We start from the raw sequence: 15567 nt of genomic DNA, 5'->3' as shown, positions 1-15567 counted from the left end.
TATACTGAAGCTGAAGTTCACATGCCTATATTTCTGCCAACACACATACATAATCTGTATCTCTTGCATTATTAAAACTCACTAACAGTATCTGTAACAATTGGTGAAACATTTATAGCCACGTTTGTTAAAATGTATTGATATCCACAGAATGGTTAATATTTTTTCTGCGTGTGAATATAAATGCCTCTGGAGCAAACTGCCTTCATTATTTATTTCTAATTTTGTTATAACTTTCTGAAACTGTCTCCTGTTACGTCTTTTCCACTATTTTGTTGCACTTTTATTTAGCTTATCTCAGAATAAATGTTTCAGTGTAGTAATCTAATTAATTTAAATTTCTGAAAATCACTGTTTTAACTCTTCTGGTACATATGTTAATGACATGCATTGTTCTTTAGGAAGCTGAGGCAGAAGGCAACAAGCAAATTTCTCATGAGGCATCCCATCGCTTGAGAGTCAACATGTACAATTTAGGAAGCAGAGTGCTGAGTGCAGTTATGGATGTATTTTCATATGGGTCACGTTCAACTATTCACCTGCTGAGGCTTCTGATAGCTGCCCAGAAGATGCGCAAGAGGCTTACACCAGCTGTGCTTCCACACAAATTTTATTACACACTACGCAGTCTGCTTGATTCCATAAATGATGTTGCTATAAAGCAACTAGCTGTCTCTTACGCCAAGTATGTAAATATGTTATGAATTTTGTTTTAAGATTTAAATATAATGTTTTATAGACTTAAGACAGAAACTTTAAGCAAGTACAGTAAATATTGATTTACAAAACGTATCCCTCAATCATATGTTTCTATTGTCTTAACACTATTCTTACCAGGAATACTTTGTTATATTTATTTAATCATGTCTGAGCTGCATCTGTAATTAATTAATAGGCTATATATACTAGACTACAAATACATATATATATTAATGATCTTCACATATCGTAAGTCATCATTATTGTCAATAGCAAGGCTCATATCTCTCTCCAGTGTGCAGCACACTTCACTGCAGCATCGTTGGCCAACTGCAGGTCTTGGAAAGTGCATGGAGCCAGCAAGGATGGACAGGTCAACAGGTCAGGGCTCTTCTTCGGCGTATCTCCATTTGAACAAGTTATCCTTTGATCTTCTCATTTGACACCTAAGTCTATTTAGACCCTTCCAGACTCTCGATTCCAATTGTGATCCAGCGAGAAGTTTTTCTTTAACGTTCCAACTTTTCAGGCTGCCTTTATCCAACTTCTGTTACCACATTTATTCTCTGGTCGTAGATTGACTTTCATTTAGTGGACGTTCAAGTTTTATGATATCTTCCCTCGATTTAATTCTTGCCACCGCTGGCTGATGTACGTACAGGGGATGTCTTCTATCTTCGCACTGCCTGCTTCGTTCGGTCATCACCAATGTTTGCCATCTGATCTGCGTGGGGGGGGGGGGGGGGATATTCTAGAACACATATAAAGGAGATCATGGTTTGTTGTAGGCTTCAGGCATCCCATAAGTAATCGACATGAGTCATTCAGTGCTGCATCTAGCTTCTGGGCATGTGTTGATCTTCTCCATACAGGGCATTCATATTCAGCTGGAGCAAACCACAATGCCAGGGATGATGCATGTAGAATTTCAGGATTTGCTCCCCAGTGTGAGTTGGTAAGTTTGCGGTTTATATCGCTCTGTGAGTTGACTTTCGCTCTAGTTTTTTCTACAAGTTTCTTGTAAGACAATGTTTGATCTAACGTGACTCCCAAGATAAACTGGGTTTGGACAGTGTTTAAGTTTAATTGAGTTCCATTCCAATTGTAATTCTCTGTTTGCTCCCTTATTGTTCAGATGAAATAAAAAAGTCTGCGTCACTGCTGGATTTGGTCGAAGCTGGTTCCTGTTGTAATATTCAGTTAGAACTTCTAAGGCATCTGTTAGATTTCTCTCAATCTGTTTGATTGATCTGGATTAGCAGGCAATGGCTACATCATCAGCATAGATAAAACTTCTTGTTGTTGATCCAGTTGGTTGGTCATTTGTATACAGATTGAAAAGTAGAGGGGACAAAACACTACCATTCTTCAGGCTTCCAGCGACTTCTTTGCTCTTGAAATTCCACATAGTATCTTCTGTTGGAGATCAGTGTGGTTTATCGTGTCGTATGCTGCTGATAAGTCGACAGACACCACACCAGTTTTTTCTCCCTTCTCAAAACTGGGGCCTGTGTTTTGAGTTAGACAGAGGACTTAGCCAGTGCAAGACTTACCGGGTCTGAATCCTACTTGTTGTGGAATGATTTGGCTTTCTAGTTGTGGTCCTATTTTATTCAAGATTAGATGTTCATATAGTTTGCACAGCAGGGATATTGGACGATAGTTCTTAGCATCATCTCTTGATTTACCTGGCTTTGGGATAGCTACTACTTTCACCTTCAGCCATAGATTAGATACCGTCTTTTTAGACCAGCAGAAAGTATAGAGTTGTAAGAGCCATTCCTTAGCTATGGGCCCTATATTCTGTATAAATTCATTAATGACATCATTGGGACCATGGCCTTCCTGGGTTTCAAGGAACTGATAGCAGCTTCCAATTCTGTTGAAGTGAAGTATGACCTGCGTGGTATTTCAGCAACTTGTTGCCTCTTATACGAGGTGGCAATCTTGCTGTTCCTGGTTGCTTTACCATTCAAAGTGAGCTGATGTGCGATTTAATCAGCTGTCATGAAAACCTGATCCTTGGAAGCTGCTGAGTTGCTAGACAATCGTTTTATGAGGTTCCAAGCTTTTCTGCTACTATGCTTCATGTCAAGATTCTCCAACATATGTTTCCTGGACTCTTGTCGGTCTTTGCTTATAGTTTCAGTCAGCTGATCTCCAAGTTTGTTATATGATACTTGTTTATGTAATTCCTTTCTAAAGAATAGAAAATCTAATGCAGTTCAGTAATCTGACATGCTGGCAGAAGGTTCACAAAATAATGTGGCCTGTACATGCACAGATGGTGTTGTAGGGGAGGGGACAATGGTGGCGATGGGGGTTCCACTGTGCAGTAGGTGAGGGGAAGGCTAGTCACAAACAGGATTGGCAATCAACAGCTAACGAATCTGTAAACAGTCTTATTAATCAATTATACCAGTACAACCAGTAATTTGACAAGTCATTCATTTCTTTTTAAAACACATGGCATTACAGGATTATGCTAAAATTCAACAAAGAAATGATTTTTTGCTTGCTTGTTAACCTTTCTTCTTATTAAACAAGTAACTGAGGACAAGTCAAGTCAATAGCTTAAGAAAAGCTCATTCTCGAAATAAAAAGAAAGTGTAATTTCTTCACTTACATGGCAAATGCACACTAATTCTCATTTCACTAACTGCCTACAGTCATAAAATTACATTATTTTACTGAAAAAAATCTGTAGTTACTCAGATACTGCAGCAGATTGGATATTTCACTTCTTAACTATATGGTGAAATATTTTTCTCATTGCCTGCTACCATTTGCCAAAAACTAGTTTGCTATCTCAAATTGTTTATGAGATATGAGGGCTGAACACTAAGGACAAGAATGCATTTCAAGAATGCATTTTTACACATGGTAGGCCAAGTTATTCAGTGCAAGCTCTACCACTTGAGCTTTGAAAGTTGTGTATTGGTTGTAAGATATTGAGTTGGAGTTATGTTGAGACCCTACTCACGCAATAGTTTTTTTGATTACGAAGACTGTAAGAAGTATGCTGATGTGTGAGCTAATGGTTTCAAAGCAGTGTGAGCAAATAATATTTCCTTGGTCTTCCAACTGTGTCAAGTGGTGTACATCCATGAACTTAAGGTTGAGTACTCCTTAGCCATTGCAGACAGCCAAATAACACTCATCCAAAAGCTCATGGCATTTTGCTGAGTTTTGAATTTGGAGAAAAATCCAAATATTGCAAAGTCACCAGTTTATAAACTGGAATTTGAATCATCACAACAAATGAAAAATTGGAACTTTTTAGACTGCACTCAAAATTTATTTTACAGAACTTGGAACAAACACATGAAATAATGTGTCATCAGGTACTTGGAATCAGAGAAGTTCATTGTAGGCAAAGGCAGGTAGGTCATGCCGAGAAAACTTATTGCAGTCCAAGCACAAGTTTTGTGCCAGTGCTACCACCCCAAAGGGCAACACAAACACAGTACTTGAAGTTTGCACAGTCTTTTATGAAGAGCGTAGTGGTATCACTGTAAGACGTAGGCAAATGTAAATAGCAACATGGCTTCCGGTGGGCTATGGCTGGCTTTATATAGGTTCAGGCAACCAGCTCACACGGAACATGGCCACAGACATTACAATGGGCAGTTCACAACTCCTCAGTAGACAAATTTTTTTTTTTTAGTCATCCTACATCCTTCCTCAGTTACTTGCCAGATGTATTCCTATGTCTGTCTTCCCATTCAGTTTTTACCCTCTACACCCTATTCCAGTACATTTAAGGTTATTCCCTAATATCTTAATACATATCTTATCATCCTGACCCTTCTTCTTGTCAGTGTTTTCCATCTGTTCCTTTCTTCACTGATTCTGCAGAGAACTTCCTCATTCCTTATCCTATCAGTTCATCTAATTTTCAACATTCTGCAGTAGTACCAACATCTCAAACACTTTGATTCTCTTCTGTTTCAGTTCTCTCACAGTCCATGCTTCACAGTGCTCTGCTCCAAATGTACATTCTCAGAAATTTCTTCCTCAGATTAAAGACTATGTTTGATACCAGTAGACTGCCATAGTTCACATCATGTAGGAAGGCGGCCCAACTTTCAGCTGTTCTGCGCATCCCCCACCATTAACTGCTAGCAGCCAATAAAATTCATTCTTTCATTCTCTCTTCCAGCGGCTAGCCACAAGTTACAAACTGGACTGCAAGAATCTCTCTACCGCATGCTGTGCTGTTGCCATATTTTGTGACAACGCAGTTTCATTCACAGAGCGACCAAATTATTCATTGAGATGTCGATGTTGCTTTCTTGTAGCAGTATAGTTTTGAATGTTTATCTGTAAACGTTTTAGTGTGATTTTCAAATGAACATGTCAGGTGACGGCAATAAATTTGGAGTTTCCCACATGCAGTTGCAATTAAATTGCGTGCCTATGGAGTATCGTCTTAGCTGTGCGACTGGACTCGTGATTCCCTGTCAGAAAGGTCACATTATATAGTAATAGATGGAAAAATGTCAAGTAAAACAGAAGTGCTATCTGACGTTTGCAAGGAAGTGTTGTAGATCTTCTGCTGTTATTGATTTACTAAACAATTTAGGAAACAATCTTAGCAGCCCTCTTAGACAGTTTGCAGATGATGCTGTGATTAACCACCTTATAATGTCATCAGATGATTAAAAAAAAATTACAAAATGATTTAGATAAGATACGAATCTGTATGGTGAGAGAAGTGACAATTGACTCTAATTAATGAAAAATCTGAAAGTCTCCACATGAGTACTAAAAGGAGCCCACTAAATTTCAGTTTACAGGATAAAACACACAAATTTAAAGGCTGTAAAATTCAACTATATACTTAGGTATTACAATTATGAATAACTTAACTTGCAATGATCGCATGGATAATGTTGTGTGGAAAGCAAACCAACAACTGTGATATCGGTGGCCTTCGACGTTGTCGGTCAGCGTTCCATCGGGTTATTCACAGATGGTTAATTGTCTGTTTGTTCAGTGGCTCATAAATCTATTCTCCCACTGTAATGTCGAACAAATTGGCTTAAACTCATAATTCCTGCTGACACTGAAAAATGTGAAACATTCTGACCATTTTTACAGTAGTCTTGTGCACTAGTCCTTGCTACTAGTAATTCTTTTTTACTTTGAACCCACGTAAGCGCCTTACACACATTAAAAACAAATTATATTAAGTAGAAGCAGTTTCCAAACCAATATAATGATTTTGGTTTGTGTTTGAAGTTTATTTTGTTGAGTATTACATTTTTTCTAATAATACAGTCCAAATCGCAGTAAATGGCAATTATTGCAACCATTTTTGATGATTTAGTCATTAGACAGTCATTGTTTTGAGAAAAATTGTACTCGACATCTTCGCAAAGCTGTCAGCTGTTCTCGTATTACGACATCACACAGACAATTGCTGTACATCAGTGGACACAACCTCGAGACATGAAGCGAGATTCCTCACGTGTAGACGAGTAATCGAAATTGGTTGTAAAATGTATTGTTCCCTCATAGATTTGAACATACAATACAATGTGCCAAAGGCAAAAGATCCTGATTGTTGTCCACAGCAACACAGAGTTTGTTTGACCGCTCTTGCCACCACGCATGTGCAGACCTCATCCCCTCCACACTTCCCTATCGTCCCGCCTCTATGTGCGGAAGCGCCATCCTATGTGAAATGGGGTGTGGTCTGCTCATTACGTCCTCCTTGCTTTATCCATCATGGGTTATTTTACTTACAAGGTAGCAAGATTCCTTAACTTCTTCTTCATAATCACCAATTTTATATTAAATTACTAGTGTTGCTACTTTTTTCTGGTTTATTCTCAATCCGTATTCTATACTCTTTATATCAGTGGTTCCCAACATTTTTGAGCTGTTACCCATAAGTGGAGTTAGTTATTAGCTGCTACCCTCCTGTCCCGCCGTCATCAAAATTAGCGATTACCTCAACTTAGGAAAGAAAAACAATTCCATTTTAACACTTTTATTTTTAAAAAGACAAATGATATTTAGTTGTAGGTGGTTTACTAAACCATGAACTAATGTCCCCTCCAAGAACCATGGACCTTGCTGTTGGTGGGGAGGCTTGCGTGCCTCAGCGATACAGATAGCCGTACCGTAGGTGCAACCACAACGGAGGGGTATCTGTTGAGAGGCCAGACAAACGTGTGGTTCCTGAAGAGGGGCAGCAGCCTTTTCAGTAGTTGCAGGGGCCACAGTCTGGATGATTGACTGATCTGTCCTTGTAACACTAACCAAACCGGCCTTGCTGTGCTAGTACTGCGAACGGCTGAAAGCAAGGGGAAACTACAGCCGTAATTTTTCCCGAGGACATGCAGCTTTACTGTATGGTTAAAAAGTGAAATGGATAGGTTAAAGTTAGATATAGTAGGAATTAGTGAAGTTTGGTGGCAGGAGGAACAACACTTTAGGTCAGGTGAATACAGGGTTATAAATACAAAATCAAATAGGGGTAATGCAGGAGTCGGTTTAATAATGAATAAAAAAATATGAGTGCGGGTAAGCTACTACAAACAGCATAGTGAACGCATTATTGTGGCCAACATAGACACGAAGCCCACGCCTACTACAGTAGTACAAGTTTATATGCCAACTAGCTCTGCAGATGATGAAGAAATTGAAGAAATGTATGATGAAATAAAAGAAATCATTCAGATAGTGAAGGGAGACGAAAATTTAATACTCATGGGTGACTGGAATTCGATAGTAGGAAAAAGGAGAGAAGGAAACATAGTAGGTGAATATGGATTGGGGCTAAGACATGAACGAGGAAGCCACCTGGTAGAAATTTGCACAGAGCACAATTTAATCATAGCTAACACTTTGTTCAAGAATCATAAAAGAAGGTTGTATACATGGAAGAAGCCTGGAGATACTGACAGGTTTCAGATAGATTATATAATGGTAAGACAGAGATTTAGGAACCAGGTTTTAAATTGTAAGACATTTCCAGGGGCAGATGTGGACTGTGACCACAATCCATTGGTTAGTAACTGTAGATTAAAACTGGAGAAACTGCAAAAAGGTGGGAATTTAAGGAGATGGGACCTGGATAAACTGACTAAACCAGAGGTTGTACAGAGTTTCAGGGAGACCTTTGGAGAAAAGAGAACCACTTGTATGAACATCAAGAGCTCAGATGGAAACCCAGTTCTAAGCAAAGAAGGAAAAGCAGAAAGGTGGAAGGAGTATATAGAGGGTCTATACAAGGGGGATGTACTTGAGGACAGTGTTATGGAAATGGAAGAGGATGAAAATGAAGATGGAATGGGAGATACGATGCTGTGTGAAGACTTTGATAAAGCACTGAAAGACCTGAGTCGAACAAGGCCCCGGGAGTAGACAACATTCCATTAGAACTACTGACGGCCTTGGGAGAGCCAGTCTTGACAAAACTCTACCATCTGGTGAGCAAGATGTATGAGACAGGTGAAATACCCTCAGACTTCAAGAAGAATATTATAATTCCAATCCCAAAGAAAGCAGGTGCTGACAGATGTGAAAATTACCGAACAATCAGTTTAATAAGTCATGGATGCAAAATACTAACGCAAATTCTTTACAGACGAATGAAAAAACTGGTAGAAGCTGACCTCGGGGAAGATCAGTTTGAATTCCGTAGAAATATTGGAACATGTGAGGCAATGCTGACCTTACTATCTTAGAAGCTAGATTAAGGAAAGGCAAACCTATGTTTCTAGCATTTGTAGACTTAGAGAAGGCTTTTGACAATGTTGACTGGAATACTCTCTTTCAAATTCTGAAGGTGGCAGGGGTAAAATACAGGGAGCGAAAGGCTATTTACAATTTGTACAGAAGCCAGATGGCAGTTATAAGAGTTGAGGGGCATGAAAGGGAAGCAGTGGTTGGGAAGGGAGTAAGACAGGGTTGTAGCCTCTCCCTGACGTTATTCAATCTGTATATTGAGCAAACAGTGAAGGAAACAAAAGAAAAATTCGGAGTAGGATTAAAATCCATGGAGAAGAAATAAAAACTTTGAGGTTCGCCGATGACATTGTAATTCTGTCAGAGACAGCAAAGGACTTGGAAAAGCAGTTGAACGGAATGGATAGTGTCTTGAAAGGAGGATATAAGATTAAGATCAACAAGGCAAAATGAGGATAATGGAATGTAGTCAAATTAAGTCGGCTGCTGCTGAGGAAATTAGATTAAGAAACAATTAAAGTAGTAAAGGAGTTTTGCCATTTGGGGAGCAAAATAACTGATGATGGTCGAAGTAGAGGGGATATAAAATGTAGACTGGCAATGGCAAGGAAAGCGTTTCTGAAGAAGAAAAATTTTTGTTAACATCGAGTATAGATTTAAGTGTCAGGAAGTCATTTCTGAAAGTACTTGTATCGAGTGTAGCCTTTTTATGGAAGTGAAACGTGGATGATAACTATTTTGGACAAGAAGATAATAGAAGCTTTTGAAATGTGTTGCTACAGGAGAATGCTGAAGATTAGATGGGTAGATCATATAACTAGTGAGGAGGTATTGAATAGGATTGGGGAGGAGAGAAGTTTGTGGCACTTGACTAGAAGAAGGGATCGGTTGGTAGGACATATTCTGAGGCATCAAGGGATCACCAATTTAGTATTGGAGGGCAGTGTGGAGGGTAAAAATCATAGACGGAGACCAAGAGATGAATACACTTAAGAGATACAGAAGGATGTAGGTTTCAGTAGGTACTGGGAGATGAAGAAGCTTGCACAGGATAGAGTAGCATGGAGAGCTGCATCAAACCAGTCTCAGGACTGAAGACCACAACAACAACGAACTAATTTGTCAGTGACACAATTGGTATTGTGTGCTTCTAAAAATGTTTTTAAATCTGACTACCCACCTTGAAGGTAGAAGCATCTTACAAAACACACATCCTCTCCCCTACTCCTCTTTTTAGTGATGCTTGCTTCATCCATGCCACACACCCTCATTTAAAATCACTTAAGTTAAAATGTGTGCTGTACTTACTGTCTTTAAATCACCTGATTGTTTGACTTCTCTACTGGGAGAAATTTAAAGACATCAGGCTGTCAATATTTTGCTCCTGACTACTGACACTAATAATAATGTTGTTGTTGTTGTTGTGGTCTTCAGTCCTGCGACTGGTTTGATGCAGCTCTCCATGCTACTCTATCCTGTGCAAGCTTTTTCATCTCCCAGTACCTACTGCAACTTACATCCTTCTGAATCTGCTTAGTGTATTCATCTCTTGGTCTCCCTCTACGATTTTTACCCTCCACGCTGCCCTCCATAACTAAATTGGTGATCCCTTGATGCCTCAGAACATGTCCTACCAACCGATCCCCTCTTCTAGTCAAGTTGTGCCACAAACTTCTCTTCTCCCCAATCCTATTCAATACTTCCTCATTAGTTATGTGATCTACCCATCTAATCTTCAGCATTCTTCTGTAGCAACACATTTCGAAAGCTTCTATTCTCTTCTTGTCCAAACTATTTATCGTCCATGTTTCACTTCCATACATGGCTACACTCCATACGAATACTTTCAGAAATGACTTCCTGACACTTAAATCAATACTGGATGTTAACAAATTTCTCTTCTTCACAAACGCTTTCCTTGCCATTGCCAGCCTACATTTTATATCCTCTCTACTTCAACCATCATCAGTTATTTTGCTCCCCAAATAGCAAAACTCCTTTACTACTTTAAGTGCCTCATTTCCTAATCTAATTCCCTCAGCATCACCCGACTTAATTAGACTACATTCCATTATCCTTGTTTTGCTTTTGTTGATGTTCATCTTATATCCTCCTTTCAAGACACTGTCCATTCCATTCAACTGCTCTTCCAAGTCCTTTGCTGTCTCTGACAGAATTACAATGTCATCGGCGAACCTCAAAGTTTTTATTTCTTCTCCATGAATATTAATACCTACTCCGAATTTTTCTTTTGTTTCCTTTACTGCTTGCTCAATATACAGATTGAACAACATCGGGGAGAGGCTACAACCCTGTCTTACTCCCTTCCCAACCACTGCTTCCCTTTCATGCCCCTCAACTCTTATAACTGCCATCTGGTTTCTGTACACATTGTAAATAGCCTTTCGCTCCCTGTATTTTACCCTTGCCACCTTTAGAATTTGAAAGAGAGTATTCCAGTCAACATTGTCAAAAGCTTTCTCTAAGTCTACAAATGCTAGAAACGTAGGTTTGCCTTTCCTTAATCTTTCTTCTAAGATAAGTCGTAAGGTCAGTATTGCCTCACGTGTTCCAGTGTTTCTATGGAATCCAAACTGATCTTCCCCGAGGTTGGCTTCTACTAGTTTTTCCATTCGTCTGTAAAGAATTCGTGTTAGTATTTTGCAGCTGTGACTTATTAAACTGATAGTTCGTTAATTTTCACATCTGTCAACACCTGCTTTCTTTGGGATTGGAATTATTACATTCTTCTTGAAGTCTGAGGGTATTTCGCCTGTTTCATACATCTTGCTCACCAGATGGTAGGGTTTTGTCAAGACTGGCTCTCCCAAGGCCGTCAGTAGTTCCAATGGAATGTTGTCTACTCCGGGGGCCTTATTTCGACTCAGGTCTTTCAGTGCTCTGTCAAACTCTTCACCCAGTATCATATCTCCCATTTCATCTTCATCTACATCCTCTTCCATTTCCATAATATTGTCCTCAAGTACATCCCCCTTGTATAGACCCTCTATATACTCCTTCCACCTTTCTGCTTTCCCTTCTTTGCTTAGAACTGGGTTTCCATCTGAGCTCTTGATATTCATACAAGTCGTTCTCTTATCTCCAAAGGTCTCTTTAATTTTCCTGTAGGCAGTATCTATCTTACCTCTAGTGAGATAGGCCTCTACATCCTTACATTTGTCCTCTAGCCATCCCTGCTTAGCCATTTTGCACTTCCTGTCGATCTCATTTTTGAGACGTTTGTATTCCTTTTTGCCTACTTCATTTACTGCGTTTTTGTATTTTCTCCTTTCATCAATTATATTCATTATTTCTTCTGTTACCCAAGGATTTCTACTAGCCCTCGTCTTTTTACCTACTTGATCCTCTGCTGCCTTCGCTACTTCGTCCCTCAAAGCTACCCATTCTTCTTCTACTGTATTTCTTTCCCCCATTCCTGTCAATTGTTCCCTTAAGCTCTCCCTGAAACTCTGTACAACCTCTGGTTCTTTCAGTTTATCCAGGTCCCATCTCCTTAAATTCCCACCTTTTTGCAGTTTCTTCAGTTTTAATCTACAGGTCATAACCAATAGATTGTGGTCAGAGTGCACATATGCCCCTGGAAATGTCTTACAATTTAAAACCTGGTTCCTAAATCTCTGTTTTACCATTATATAATCTATCTGATACCTTTTAGTATCTCCAGGGTTCTTCCATGTATACAACCTTCTTTCATGATTCTTAAACCAAGTGTTAGTTATGATTATGTTGTGCTCTGTGCAAAATTCTACCAGGCAGCTTCCTCTTTCATTGCTTAGCCCCAATCCATATTCACCTACTATGTTTCCTTCTCTCCCTTTTCCAACACTCGAATTCCAGTCACCCATGACTATTAAATTTTCGTCTCCCTTCACAATCTGAATAATTTCTTTTATTTCATCATACATTTCTTCAATTTCTTCGTCATCTGCAGAGCTAGTTGGCATATAAACTTGAACTACTGTAGTAGGTGTGGGCTTCGTATCTATCTTGGCCACAATAATGTGTTCACTATGCTGTTTGTAGTAGCTTACCCGCATTCCTATTTTCCTATTCATTATTAAACCTACTCCTGCATTACCCCTATTTGATTTTGTGTTTATAACCCTGTAGTCACCTGACCAGAAGTCTTGTTCCTCCTGCCACCGAACTTCAGTAATTCCCACTATATCTAACTTCAACCTATCCATTTCCCTTTTTAAATTTTCTAACCTACCTGCGCGATTAAGGCATCTGACATTCCACGCTCCGATCCGTAGAACGCCAGTTTTCTTTCTCCTGATAACGACATCCTCTTGAGTAGTCCCCGCCCAGAGATCCGAATGGGGGACTGTTTTACCTCCGGAATATTTTACCCAAGAGGACGCCATCATCATTTAATCATACAGTAAAGCTGCATGCCCTCGGGGAAAATGACGGCTGTAGTTTCCCCTTGTTTTCAGCCATTCGCAGTACCAGCACAGCAAGGCCGTTTTGGTTATTGTTACAAGGCCAGATCAGTCAATCATCCAGACTGTTGCCCTTGCAACTACTGAAAAGGCTGCTGCCCCTCTTCAGGAACCACACGTTTGTCTGGCCTCTCAACAGATACCCCTCCGTTGTGGTTGCACCTACGGTACGGCTATCTGTATCGCTGAGGCACGCAAGCCTCCCCACCAACGGCAAGGTCCATGGTTCATGGGGGGGGTCTAATAATAATAGCAATAATAATAATAACACAGAAGAAACCCACAAAACCAGCATGGCAACACGGGCTACAGATCAGAATAGAAAAACTGAGAAAAGACTTCGGACAGCTAACACAATTTATAAGAAATGAAATATCAGACAAAAAACAAAAAAAGGTTAGGTAAAATATCACAACAAGAAGCGATAGAGCAATTAGATGAAAAGAAGCAGAAATTACAAGCATTGGCCAAACGACTTAGAAGATACAAAAAATGTGAAAATAGAAGGAAACAAAACTAAACATTCAACACAAACCAAAAGAAATTTTACCAGATAATAGATAACACACACATTGAAATAGACAATCCACCAAATATAACAGACATGGAACACTTCTGGAGCAACATATGATCAAACCCGGTACAACATAACAGACATGCACGGTGGATACAAGCAGAAACAGACACATACAAGATAATACTACAAATGCCTGAAGAAATAATTTTGCAACATGAGGTCACCCGAGCAATTAATTCTACTCACAATTGGAAAGCCCCTGGAAAAGATAAAATAGCAAATTTCTGGCTAAAGAAGTTCACCTCAACACATTCACATCTAACTACATTATTTAACAGTTACATTGCAGACCCATACACATTCCCTGATACATTTACACAAGGAATAACTTATCTGAAACCTAAAGATCAAGCAGACACAGCAAACCCAGCTAAATATCGCCCCATAACGTGCCTACCAACAATATACAAAATATTAACTTCAGTCATTCCACAGAAATTAATGACACATACAACACAGAACAAAATTATAAATGAAGAACAAAAAGGCTGCTGCAAAGGAGCACGAGGATGTAAAGAGCAACTGATAATAAATGCAGAGGTGACATATCAAGCTAAAACTAAACAAAGATCGCTACACTATGCATACATTGATTACCAAAAAACTTTTGATAGTGTACCCTACTCATGGTTACTACAAATATTGGAAATATGCAAAGTAGATCCTAAACTGATACAGTTCCTAAACATAGTAATGAAAAATTAGAAAACCACACTTAATATCCAAACAAATTCAAATAATATCACATCACAGCCAATACAGATTAAGCATGGAATATACCAAGGAGACTCATTAAGTCCTTTCTGGTTCTGCCTTGCTCTGAACCCACTATCCAACATGCAAAATAATACAAATTATGGATACAATGTTACTGGAGCATACCCACACAAAATCACACATTTGCTATACATGGATGATTTAAAACTACTGGCAGCCACAAATCAACAACTCAACCAATTACTAAAGATAACAGATGTATTCAGCAATGATATAAATATGGCTTTTGGAACAGACAAATGTAAGAAAAATAGCATAGTCAAGGGAAAACACACTGAACAAGAAGATTACATATTGGATAACCACAGCGACTGCATAGAAGTGATGGAAAAAACAGATGCGTATAAATGTCAAGGATACAGACAAAAAATAGGAATAGATAATACAAATATTAAAGAAGAACTAAAAGAAAAATATAGACAAAGACTAACAAAAATACTGAAAACAGAATTGACAGCAAGAAACAAGACAAAAGCTATAAATACTTATGGTACACCAATATTGACCTACTCATTTGGAGTAGTGAAATGTAGTAACACAGACCTAGAAGCACTCAATACACTTAAACGATCACAATGCCACAAATATAGAATACATCACATACATTCAGCAACAGAAAGATTCACATTAAGCAGAAAGGAAGGAGGAAGGGGATTTATTGACATAAAAAACCTATATTATGGACAGGTAGACAATTTAAGAAAATTCTTTATAGAACGAGCAGAAACTAGCAAAATACACAAAGCAATCACTCATATAAATATGTCGGCTACGCCATTGCAATTTCATAACCACTTCTACAACCCTTTAGATCACGTGACATCAACAGATATGAAGAAAGTAAATTGGAAAAAGAAAACACTACATGGCAAACAACAGTATCATCTAACACAGCCATTCCTTTGCAACTGAAATGCCTGCTCCGTTATTCCTTTGTCTCAGTATCCACATAATTAGCAAACTTCAAATGCCTCTTATCATGTCTCAGTACTTAAGTATCCCATTTTCTTCCACAATGATTTTTCTGGATGATTCTTTTAAACTTCAGTCTACTCTTCATTATTAGCAAATTGCGATCTGAGTCTGTATTTGTTCCTGGGTACACGTTAAAATCCAATATCTGATTTTGAAATATCTGTCTGACCAAGATGCATTCCACATGGAATCTTCCCATGTCTCAGGGTCTTTTCCAAGTATACCTCCTCCTCTTGTGATTCTTGAACTACCACCCGAAATTTATTGCAGAACTCATTTAGTCTTTCGTCTCTCTCATTCCTACTGCCAAGCCTATATTCTCCCATAACACCATCTTATATTCCTTCCCCTACAACTGCTTTCCAGTCGGCC

General features: G+C 38.9%; 1 protein-coding gene across 1 annotated transcript in view; it reads left to right on the top strand.

Annotated features, from left to right (window-relative positions):
* Positions 1-15567, top strand: part of LOC124594449 — a 39448-nt gene that overhangs the window by 9714 nt on the left and 14167 nt on the right. The window contains exon 2 of the mRNA XM_047132825.1: positions 402-685. Coding sequence (XP_046988781.1) covers positions 402-685 — 284 coding nt within the window. The remainder of the gene's footprint in view (positions 1-401; positions 686-15567) is intronic.

Source organism: Schistocerca americana, chromosome 2 (genome assembly GCF_021461395.2).
Source record: "Schistocerca americana isolate TAMUIC-IGC-003095 chromosome 2, iqSchAmer2.1, whole genome shotgun sequence".
In the NCBI taxonomy this organism is placed as follows: Eukaryota; Metazoa; Arthropoda; class Insecta; order Orthoptera; family Acrididae; genus Schistocerca; species Schistocerca americana.
The sequence above is the reverse complement of the archived record's forward strand: the minus strand, read 5'-3'. Positions and strand labels throughout refer to the sequence as shown.